This window comes from Mizuhopecten yessoensis, unplaced genomic scaffold, assembly GCF_002113885.1.
Source record: "Mizuhopecten yessoensis strain PY_sf001 unplaced genomic scaffold, ASM211388v2 scaffold2397, whole genome shotgun sequence".
NCBI lineage: Eukaryota > Metazoa > Mollusca > Bivalvia > Pectinida > Pectinidae > Mizuhopecten > Mizuhopecten yessoensis.
This window is the reverse complement of record NW_018404526.1, coordinates 48,114-61,136: the sequence shown is the minus strand read 5'-3', so window position 1 is coordinate 61,136 and position 13,023 is coordinate 48,114. Positions and strand designations below refer to the sequence as shown.

Genomic DNA, 13,023 nt, shown 5'->3' with positions numbered 1-13,023 from the left:
TGTAGCCCTTCATCTCAGCTTGCTACTGGCCAAATATCACCACCCAGGGCATTTTTGTTATTGAGAAGAAGTTGTTTTCTTTCGGACGACGGACGGACGGACGTACGGACGACGGACGCCGCGCCACGGCATAAGCTCACTTGGCACTTCGTGCCAGGTGAGCTAACTAGAGGGTGTGTTACTAAATAAATGACGTCAGAATCTTTTAAAAGGAAAACGTTAAGTTATTTAAGATTGTTTTTACTGTGAGCCGTTAATATCCAATCCACCCCTGCCATATATGGAAATAGCAACTTTATAGGGATCCCGGAATAGGTCACAACACCGGAACCAGAAATTTTGTTATTTTAGAAATTCCTTTGCTTTACTAAAACGTTTCCCAGTGATGGACTTCTCCGGATCATATAACATGTACGGAGAACGGAACTCCGTTAGACCAGGGACGTTGGTTTTATAACTACCTATCCGGGGCAAGGAGTAGTTACGGATTAAATATATACGTATTACTTACCATCGTCCGAGTCAAATATACTGTCGTCCGAACTGACACTTAAAAGTTCGGCGTTTCCGGTCACTCTGCTATTGTAAAGCTTCACCCTTTTTGACCACGTGACGTTGTCGCCCTGGACAGTACTCTTCAGTCTCCGTCTAGCATTTGCAAACCAGTTCGAGACTTGAACGAAAGACATACGAGAATCTCGTGCCAGGATTTCCTTTTCCGGTTTCGAGGGGTAGGGGTGCCCTCGGTGATCACATAGCCATTGTTTTAAGGGTCGTGTCATATTCTGCATTGTCTGTCGCTTTTGCCGAACTTTCATTTGAAATTTGATGTTACTGAAAAGACAGAAAACAGAAGCCAAAGATAAATAACCTGGATAAGTGAATTTTTTTGGAGCAACACAAGAGACTAACAGGCTAGAAAGTAAAAATAATATCTCATGACAAATGAAATGCCTACATTTACATCTTTATAGGATTTGTATAGGTCCCCTGTTTGTTTTGAATCTGTACTTCATGACCTGTATTCACGAAACCATTCTCATGCTCAAGCATGGATTCTGTGCTCAAACCAACCCTCTCGCACTCCCTGAGTGTCACCTGTCGAATACTTGTCTCACTCAGAGTACAGCTACCACAGGGGACTGTTACATAGCTACCACAGGGGACTGTTACATAGCTACCACAGGGGTCTGCTGCATACCTACCACATCGGTCTGTTGCATAGCTACCACAGGGGTCTGTTGCATAGCTACCACAGGGGACTGTCACATAACTACCACAGGGCTCTGCTGCATAGCTACCACAGGGGTCTGTTGCATAGCTACCACAGGGGTCTGTTGCATAGCTACCACAGGGGACTGTTACATAACTACCACAGGGGTCTGCTGCATAGCTCCCACAGCGGTCTGTTTTATAGCTACCACAGGGGTCTGTTGCATAGCTACCACAGGGGTCTGTTACATAGCTATCACAGGGGTCTGTTGCATAGCTACCACAGGGGACTGTTTCATAGCAACCACAGGGGTCTGCTGCATAGCTACCACAGAGGTCTGTTGTATAGCTACCACAGGGGTCTGTTGTATAGCTACCACGGCGGTCTGTTGTATAGCTACCACAGGGGTCTGTTGCATAGCTACCACATGGGTCTGTTGTATAGCTATCACAGGGGTCTGTTGTATAGCTACCACAATGGTCTGTTGTATAGCTACCGCAAGGGTCTGACGCATAGCTGCCACAGGGGTCTGTTGTATAGCTATCACAGGGGTCTGTTATATAGCTACCACAGGGTTATGTTGTATAGCTACCACAGGGGTCTGTTGCATACTATTGGTCGATCTAAATTGAGATGTCTAAACATGAAAATGACATTGTAATTAACAGTCAATTACTGGGAGATAATAATGCTTGTATTTTTAAATCTATTGACGTCATGGGGATAGCGGTACAAAATGGTTTCGAAAGATTTCAGTTCACATCTTTCTAATCCAGAGATGATTTAAAATTGTTTTCTTCTTTTGCAAATGGAAATCTTATTCCAGGTCTTAAATCATTTTTGCTGTTTCGGTAATTAACCTCCAGAAAATTCATAATATACAAGTTCATAGAAAAGTGTGGCTTCAGATAACAACCCCTTCTAGCCGGAAAACTGTTTAACTTTAAAGTTAAAAATATACTCACTCGCACTTTATAAATTTGGCTTTATGAATGTTTTCACTTGGAATTTTGCCATTTTCGTGTATAATTATCTTTGCATGTTGCGCACGTGATCTGTGTTACGTCAAATTGATGTTCTTTTAAGTGGAGCAATGAAATGCAATTCTCTTAACTACAGTCTTAATCCCTTTGAACGCAAGGCTACATAGCGTACTTAGTGCAGCGTACACATAATAGTTCCTATTCGAGTCAAAGTCATTCAAGTGCAGGTCGGTTTGGGGTATTATCAGTTGTGTAAAAAAAAACCTGCTTTGTCTGTGTTTCAAAAGGAATATGACGCTTTATGTATCAAATGATGCCTTTATTTTTTGAAACTTGAATGTTTTCCTGATACTATTGAACCTACACACAACAAAATTATTTAAACCATACACGATTTCAAATTTTATCTAGAACTTGCTTACCTACTTAAATAAGTAGAATTATGACAATCATGTTGTTTCAAAAACAACTAACAATTATTTTTCTTAGCTCAAGCATAGGCTAATATTCTCTAACAAAACAAAGACAGCTCACAGTTTACACGCCAAGAACACGTGACAACGTCACAACAAACTGGTTTCAATGTCCTCAGGGTTGTATTACTATTGTAACAAGAGAAAGAGAAATGCACGACCAGACCGGGGCTCGAACCGGGAACCTCCGAACTCTAGACGGACGCTCTACCAATTGAGCTACCTGATCGCCGACGACCGACCCAGTCAAGTTCCGCTACACTACGGATAACCTGTAGTTACGTGTATTTCACACTTATAGAGGTATTAGCCTCAGTGTTCTCTGTTTGAGGTGTGTGTTCATATATATCTCAATGTCAGATGGTTTTGTAATTGAGTTGGGAACAGCTGTATACAAATCACAAGGGAAGGGGTTAATTAGACTCTTCATAATAATTCTCCGCATGCGCATGCGCATGCTCTTTTGCGCGTACATGATCCAGATGAAGAGTATGCTGATGGTTGTGGCAATTGTTTTTCTTAATTTATTTCACGTGCGCTGAACAACAGCGGAACCTGTTAAAACCGAAGAACGTCTAGATACAAATGTAATAACCATAAGTTGCAGAACTGCAGCAAATAAAGAACTGAACTGAGACGTCAAGACATACATGGCCGATAATTCGTGTATAACTCCACAACTTTTTGAATTGCACATGTATTTTAAGTGTATACAGCTGGATCTATCAAGTGATTTTCAACTAGTTATGTTTTCTAATTACATTTAGACTTCATGGCGCTTTTATCCGTCAATCATCGTTTGATTACCAAGTGCCAGTATGAATTGTATCCAAGTATACAATGTTTACATAAGTATGCAGTATTTATCTGTCATTTACATTTGGAAACTTCATAAAAAGTTCCTTTTAGATCCGTATTTTGACTCGAATTGGTACGTCTTTGATAATTTTCAAATATTTTGCTTTGATTGGCACATGTCTTCCGCTCTCTCTTTTGAATAGAAGTTCTACTGCGCCAAATTTGATTAATCTAAAAAGAATATAAATCAAATTTGATAAATACGTTAGAAAAACGAAACGAAAATAAATTTTGCAACGATCATTGCAGAATTAAAAGAAAATTCGAAACGCATTGCATCAGAAATTTAAAGAATTCCAGTGTCTAAATACAAGTTACCCGCGCAGGCTATTATGAAAATCGGAGGAGGAGAGGGAACGTAATTTATCATACATTAATCCAAAAACGGGAAATTAAACCCGGATCAAATGTCCTAAAGATGAGAGAGGAGGTGGCTGATTAGTATCTCAGAGGCAGGCAACGTGTAATAAAATGGTGGCTAAAACGAATTTTATGAAGATGGCGTTTTATATTTAATCACCGTGACACGTGTCATTAAATAACGTAGCTTGATAAAAGTAAATTTGGTTACGGACGTCATTCCGGAAATTCGGAGTGAGATGGTATTTATAAAATGTAAACTATTGAATTAGTATCGCCGTCACAGGATACAGACGCTGGTGTTTCCTCTGTTTAAAAGGATTTGCGACTTAACGTCTGTGGAAGTTATAGACCATTTAGCAGAATCACAATAGCCTGTCGTAAATAACTCTAACATCATACTATAGTTAAAGATACGTGTTTTTAATAAGCAGTTAGATGTCCATGAATTTAACATCAAAAGAAACTCCTTTTCAAATATCCATCAACTGTAAACCATTCTGATGTATCTCTGGGCCTTAATCGCAACATAACTGCTACGTGTATAGGTTTATCTAAATTAAATTTTCTATAGCATCTGTTTATTTATTTTTGTATTTATAAGCATTGTAGTAGTGTGCATCGGTGGTAGTGGCCATCTTAAATCTCATTAAAATTACACGTTTTGTATTTAATATTTCAAAATCAGGAATGTTTGACCTTATATCATTACAGAGTCAGAGGAGTCTGTACGATGGGAAACAATGAAATAATCTTAGTATTTGAGTGTGTGTGTGTATTACCACGGCCAGGCGGGACAGCTATTAGTAATATTTCTCTGTTATATTGTATAGTACATTTGTTAATTGCATGAATTATGACACGGAGCGATATTGATACACAGTATACAGACCCAACAACCAGGAAAAATAGTTAACTTGAAACGTCTGTAGTTAGCTGTGATAACTGAGAGGCGACCAAATCGTTTTACAATGACTCGCAAAATGACCAGGTATGCGGTCTTAATCACGCTCGAAAGCGATTTATTTCGATAAGTGTGATGTGACTTATCTGTCTAACCTTGACCCTAGGTTTAAGCGATCACCCGTAAAGTCATATATGGCGCTTGACCCCATCAAGTGAGATGCCATGTTGTGACATGCGCGCGAACATCTGATATCCGTTCAGAGCATGCGCACTCTTCGTCAATAAACAGATAAAGTCGTATGGATGGATTCGAGGCAGATATGAGATACTTTTGGGTTAGAATGAAAAGAGATATTGAATTGGTAGCTCATTATGCCAAAGACATACTTTGCTATATTTTTATGGTTTCATAAACATGTTTTAAAAGCAGATAGCAAACCTCTCTACGGGTTAAAGTAAAGGGGTTTAGGGGATAAAATGATCTAGTACTTTGTCGTAATCAGGGCCTTGCATGTTTAGGTACTGGAAACGACCACTTTAACGTTTGTGCACTGGGAACCTGTAGCGCTGTTTTAGCTGAGTCAGCTGGAGTTTATAAATATCTGCCCGCATAAAGATTAAAAGCCTCGAGGTGGTCGACCTGATTGACCACTGGTCAAGCTAATGCCAGATGGTCGATTGACCGATTTTACAACTGATAATTGATGGTCATCACTTGGACTTCCAGGGGTGACCAGAGGAAGAGATTCTAGAAAGGAAAAGACATATTTTGACTCACCAGTGGCGGTTTGATTACTATAATAGTAAATATTGTTGTTACAAGATGCCCTTGTCTGGATCCAATGCCATACCTTTCATTCTCAAGAAAACACGATCTTGGTACGTTTGTATAACGCTCGACCAATTCGCACACGTTTTTGTTGAACGTTAACGCTATTTTGATTGCGTCGACTTATTAAGGCTTCATCAAACACGATCGATTAACGACTCAGGCTTTCATTAATATTCAGCTCTCACTTTCTCCTAATTGCAATTCCACCCAGTGTTATGTTACGTCATCCGCTATCGCAGTCCTATCGAAAATTTTGTTTGTATCGCAGAAATAATCAACAATGGTCTCGGGGGAATTTGCTTGCGCTGCAGATCTAACGACCTTTACGGCTCAAGTGACTCAAGGTCGCCTTATATTAGAATACACCAATACCCACGCAAGTTTACATAGGGTTGGACAAACGTATCAAGATATTGCGTGTTGAACTGAATACAAAAACGGTCTTGTTTAAAATAGGACCAGTGTCTAGGTACAAGCTTGTTGTACGACGAACGATTAGTAACTCTTTTTAAAATTATATAACTACATAAAAAAACCCACTATTATTTGAATTTTGAAAAACACATATTCCAGATGTAGTGTTTAATAATTATTATATATGAGCAAAAACTTGCAACAGGTTACTTACGTAGTATTCAAATGAGTACAAGGACATTTTTCTAAATATGTTCATTTCTAGGGCTGGGCCTATAAAAGCGGCCGCGGTAGCTACATGTACGCTCACCAACGACAGATATGGAGGGGACGTAATCGAGTATTTGCGGTCAGACAGCTAGATATGAATTTTTGGACTTAGTAATAAATTGGACGACCGATCAAAGAATTGATAACCGAAACACGATAAAGTTACTAATTTATCTATCGATACGCCAAAAAAGGATTGATGTAGGTCAAATATGATAGGTTATTTCAAAATTTAAAAAGAACATTTCTATAGAAAAAATATTTATAACAGAATTAATTTCATCCTTTCCGCATTGAATTTGACGTTGACGATTTGTCAACGTCAAATTCAATGCGGAAAGGATGAAATTAATTCTGTTATGAATATTTTTTCTATAGAAATGTTCTTTTTACATTTTTAAATTTTTAAATTTTCATTGGATTATTTTTATAGTGCACGCACGAGGAGACTTTGAAACACGGCCACTAAAATCAGTGGCCGTGTTTCAAAGTCTCCTCGTGCGTGCACTATAAAAATAATCCAATGAAAATCGCGATACAAACCAAACTAAATTATATCATTATTAAATACAGTGATGTTTTCTACATCATCTTCATCCAAACCATCATCCCCCTTCAGGTAAAAACAAATAGGCGACTGATATAACGACCGATCTTTGTGACTCTCATATCCTGTGTGCAATGTACTGAAGGTAGAGGGCGCTATTGTGACACGTTGATATTCAGTAGAATTGACCCACTATATAAACATTTCATCAAAATGCTTCGAGTGTGTATCTACTCAAATCATCATTATCCTTGCAGGCCTCCGATAGTAGCTATTGGTCTACCCAAACCGCATTGCTCATCTCTGAGGTTTTACACGTGCTGGCAATTTCGATAGTTTGAGATTTTTTTACAGTATGTATGAAATTGTGTACTTGTGCTGTGAAGTTAGACAGGTTTCTTTGTACCGAGTGAATAGACAGATACTACAAACACGAAGATGTCCTGCATTATTGTGGAAAGCGCCAGTAAAACACGTATCATTTTGGACCACAATTTTAAGTACAAACGGCCGCGAACGACTATCACGAAAAGAAATACTGTTTCTGGTACCAGATGTATTTAATACAACATAGGCGGTCGTGTAGCATTGTCAAATAAAGCCACCGGAAGAGGCGGAATAATCTCGAAGCGGAGGTTATTATGTATCAATGTTCCCGAACGCTATTGATTAGAGGGTACGTTTCCATGGTAACAAGTGCCATTCCGGTGATTGGTACCGATTTATTTCATTTTGACCTTGTTTTCCTGCAGGCAATAATGGATTACAACATCGACTTGGAATCGACCAAGTCTACGGGAGCCCTTGGGGAATGGCTACCTATTTACGTATACAGGTACAAATACTCACATATCGGTACTTTAGTGTGTAAATTAATTGGGACACAGCAAATATTCACCCCCTTTGAACGTGTTCTTTAGGTTTGGGAGATTAATAATGACCTGGCCAACATAAATGTTTTAATTCTAATCGCTTTTCACCACAATTTCAAAGCACAATGACCCAAAGTGACTTGTGATGGGCCAGAAGAGCTTTCTCTCAAGTTTGTTATGGACTTTTAAGTAAATGTTCGTTAATTCCGGATCTCACAAATAAGCCAACTAAGGTTTTTAAGGATATGCCTTTAGCAGCATAAAGTGCTTAAAACGATGTTAAGTTGACATAATAGGCCATCTTATGATTAATACAGCCAAAAAAGAATTATCTCAGCTCAAATTCAAATATTTACATGACTTTTGACCCCAGACAAAATCTCAGAACTCTTCAATTTTCATCCAATCTCGAAACGTACCCGACTTTAGTCTCGTTCAACCAGACGCTTAATCACTTGTAATTCGGCATAGATTGCGCAGACAACAAGAGTCTGGTTGAACGAGACTAACCCGACTTTTGCTTCCTTTACTTTAGCCAAGTACAAATCTCAAATCTTGTTAGAAAGCCGCAAATCTGGACTGCAGCGTGTAAGAATGTCGTTGAAACAAAGAAAATCTCAAAACTCGTCTGACTACCTCCGATCTCGAACGATCGAGAACGTCATTTACTTTTTGCACAATAAAGATTTAAATATCGTCGAACTCTTCTTAGATCTCGCAATTGCGAGACTACATTTTTCGCCCGACTCCCACGAATTCGCACTTAGGAGAATGTCATAATGGAGCTAGTGTACTCAAAGGTTTTGTTAACTTGACTTCAAATCAACTAAAATCTTCACTCTTTAAAACGATGAATCTAAATTACTCACTGGAAATTACTACTCAATAAGGGTCTCAACATAGACAAATATATATGTATTTAGAATATTATTCATTTATTTTTAAAAAAATAATTTTGAAAATGTTTTCACTTTGAGGTTAAGCTAACCATGCTTTTAAGGTTTTATCCTGTCATGATTTATATATAAATTTGTACATGTAGAATATGCACCGTTTGGCCATGACATTTTCTGAACCCTTTTGAAGGTTAAAAGGTGGTATTAAATGAATATATTAATAAGTATCTTGACAAAATATTAACAATAATATATACTAAACATCAGTTCTGTTGACAGATCAAAAGCTTTCTATCTGAGAGGGATCATTTTGTTTGTTCTATCGTTAAGGTGTTTTCCATTTAAATACGACAAAGCCTTTACATTCCAAATGCATTCTACCCCTTTAGCAACAAATCTAACATTTCTGGTTTTTTCATGAATTAATTTCAACCAAAGTTGACGCCGAAACAATCATAAAATAAACAATCATAATAGGTCCCCTTTTATCCAAATTCCTCATAAAATCAGGTCCCCTATTATCCGAATTCCTTATAAAATCAGTTAACCAGTTTGTCTTTTATCCGGAGTCAAGATTGAAGCAGACTTCTCCCAGTTTCATTAGAGAATGTGTTGTTTTCCATTGATGTTAATATGGGGGGTTCCCACGAACATCTTCAGACGCTATTAGTTAATGCTCTTATATCTAATACTAGTACATTACACAAAACAAAAAGTATAATGAGTTTCATTTACGAATAATTTACGTCAATCAGGGAATGTAGTTATGAATCAAAGGTAGATACACACTCCCAGCACGTGCAGTTGATTCAGTGATGTGGGAAACCTGTATGAATGCATTTCGCCTCGTCAGAAACACGTGCCCATAGCCCTTCGCGTGCATTTCGCGTGCATTTTTTTTTTTTTTTTGTATTCTGATAGCGGATTTTTTGCCAGATAAACAAGGTTGTATCTACCCTTTTGTAATCCTGTGAGTGCGTCCTCCCTCCTCTCTCTCTCTCTTCCGACTCACATCCCGCAACCTCATCCATTGATCTCGTAAGGTGATAAGCGCCCCCTGTCGGATAGTTTACAGGGCGAGTTTGGGGTCACGTGGATTGAACTCGATTCAAATGGATTCTTATTATACGGAAAAATTATGATCACAAACACCAACCTGGAACTTATTTTTCTTTTTCGTTTTTGGGTGTACACCGGTTTCGTTTTGTGTGGTATGTGCGTACGTGGGGCATTCGCCAGGTACTGACCGTAGGTCGGTGGTTTTCCTCCGAGAACTCCGGCTTTCCTCCACCACCAAAACCTGGCGCATCCTTAAAATGACCATAGCTGTTAATAGTACGTAAAACACAAACAAACCAAACCAAATCGTATAACTACTAATTAATCAAGCGTGTTACCAGACCTACAATGTAGCTACAACCCACACGAACATTGAGAGTTGGTTACCTCCCTTTGCGATTCGAGTCTGGTCAATAATAGAGAAGATTTTCATAGTTACTTCCTGATCAATAATGACATTTACGCTTGAAAGCCACCAGAGTGTCCATACTTAAAGCAATATGAATGTATTTTGACTGACTCAGGCGCTAATTCAAATGTTAGGCGTCAAATTATGATCAATGACTTGACTGTCTCGACTCTGTTGAAAATCTGAAGTTAATACTTACATAATATATAATATGCTGACTTCACCTGGGCGGTAAATCACCTTTAAACACGAAGCTATAATGTCAATGCTACACTGTAGCTTCTATCAGTTATGTATACGTTATCTATTTATATCTTTAAAACACGTGTCAGGATGCATGACACTGTAATATAATACTGTACGTACGTATCTATTTCATTTATGTTTTTATTTTCCTTTGGGTTCACCATGGGTAAATCTTGTGTACCAATGAACTGATTCAGTTTGAGTACACTGTATGTTATATATAATGTTATAAACCCTATTCCGTAAGTTGACATTTAAAAGCAAAAATCCTTCTGTGAACTGACACAAATCTACTTTATAGCATACAAGGTGACGTACCGCGGGTACTTTCTTTCTGCCACGTTTGTCGTTTGTCTGTATATTAAGACCTGCCTTATAAGGGGTAGACATGCATTTCATTTACTTTATAACATACAATGTGACGTACCGCGGGTACTTTCTTTCTGCCACGTTTGTCTGTATATTAAGACCTGCCTTATAAGGGGTAGACATGCATTTCATTTACTTTACAGCAACAATGAAACAAGCTATTCCAACTTGGTACATTTCGTCTTAATGTGAAAACCAACGTGTTGTCAAATCGGATGATTGAACCCGGCCGTCTCTGTGAAAGGCGAGTGAACTATCCACTGCGCCACCCGACCACCATAGGCATTTGACAAAGAAGGATGCAAGAAAAGTGTTTGTTTGTATTAATATTCATGAAAAAGAGCGGCGTGTATTTAGATAAGAGTTGAATTTAAGGAAAGCCTCTTAGAACAATAATAAGACAACGTTTTATATCTTTCTTCCCTTATAGGGAAATAAAATTATCATTATATGATAATGAAATCATCTTGACCTTAAAACCGGGACGAATCGAAAGCTATTTTTAGTTGAGATAGTCTTTCTCATTGGCCAGACCATACAGAATTAGGTTATTATTTTATATTGACGATTTTTTTATATTTATTTTTATTTTTTTAGTTTCATTGACGTACGGAACTAATGCAAAAACTGGCTCGCAGCTGTGTATTGGCCGCGCTAGTATAACCGGCTAAATGTTTCAATATCTACACTAAATGCAGACACAATATCTCAAACATCTGTTATAAACAATTCTTACGCTTTTTCTTATCAGGTCTAATTGTAACTCCGGAATCGAGGACTATTGACGTTTCCCTTCTTTGAAATGGCAATGTCTACTTCCTCTTTACTCATAATGCATCAACACTCGTTGCTTTAGACTGGTTCACTTGCCTGAGTCTTTCTACTCTTCGCTAGGCTATGCTTCATTAGTACATGTACAATTACAGATCAGGTCTACCATTCTTGCCGATTTGATTGGCCGACAATTTTATCTCCAACTTGGAGTTCCCTCTCAAAGATGGCGCCTGTCAATTTTCGAGGGAAATAAAATCATTTTTTTCATTTATTAAGAACGCTCCTATCTTATTCACTGTGGATTGGTTGTTCCTGTATAATACTACTTTTATGGTCGTGACAGACAGGTCTAATACTATTGTAGGTTGTGTATTGACTTTTAATCAAGAATGCTTAGTATCAAAGAGCGCAGCCTAGCGGAGAGAAATGGTTCTAAGGCAGGTAATCCAGTCTACCTTCGAATGTGTTTGTGTAGATCATGTGATTGCCTTGTTGCCAAGGATACATGCTATTGTCCCTGACAAAAAATCACAACTCTGAAACTGATCAACCATTCCATTTGTCTATATGTGGCGGTTACAGGTAGGAAACAGAACGAGAAACTAGCGCTAAACGTCAGGTCTGAATGTTGACTGTGGGTAAACACAACCAATGACGTTTATCTAAGCCCTACATTAACACATAACTTTGAAAACGGATCAGTAAATACGTACAATTTCTATGGACCTTTAAGTATATGTTTATCAGGGTTTTCTCCTTTATAGATTGAGAAGGAATATTCATTTCACAATTCTCGAAACATTAATTTCGTTTACATACTGGTGACAATTATTATGCTAACTTCAACAGAAAGGTATGACCGGTTGTATGCACCCTAATTACTAGTCGATCTCATATCTCGAATAAGCGTCCATTATTTATGTCAAACACACATGTATTGCGTATCTCGAATAAACATGCATTGTATTTCTCGAACACACGCGCATTGCGAATCTCGAACACACGTACACTGTGTATCTCAAATACACGTACACGTTCATTGTGTATCTCAAATACACGTACATTGTGTATCTCAAATACACGTACATTGTTTATCTCAAATACACGTACACTATATATGTATCTCGGACACATATACATTGTATATCTCGAACACACGTGCATTGCGAATCTCGAACACACGTACATTGTGTATCTCGAACACACATACACTATGTATCTCAATATCATTTATTTGCTTGCAGTCAAAATTAAAACACCAACAAGTTTTGTGTTGTGTGACATTTAAAGTCCCCAGCACCTCCCCACTCCGACAACAGACCATGACAAGCACACCACGGTCAAACAACACACCATGACAAGCACACCACGGTCAGACAACACACCATGACAAGCAAACCACGGTCAGACAACACACCATGACAAGCACACCACGGTCAGACAACACACCATGACAAGCACACCACGGTCAGACAACTTGCCATCATCCAACTTAACTATTTTAGCAGAACGAGACTATGACCTTTCGACCTTATAATTGAT

The 13,023-nt window shown here is 38.3% G+C and overlaps 1 protein-coding gene across 1 annotated transcript in view; it reads right to left on the bottom strand.

Annotated features, from left to right (window-relative positions):
* Positions 1-488: 488 nt before the first annotated feature.
* LOC110445865 (homeobox protein Mohawk-like) overlaps positions 489-13,023 on the bottom strand; it is a 55,734-nt gene continuing 43,199 nt past the window's right edge. The window contains exon 2 of the mRNA XM_021490693.1: positions 489-834. Within this exon, the coding sequence (XP_021346368.1) occupies positions 504-834 (331 nt within the window). The 3' untranslated portion in view covers positions 489-503. The remainder of the gene's footprint in view (positions 835-13,023) is intronic.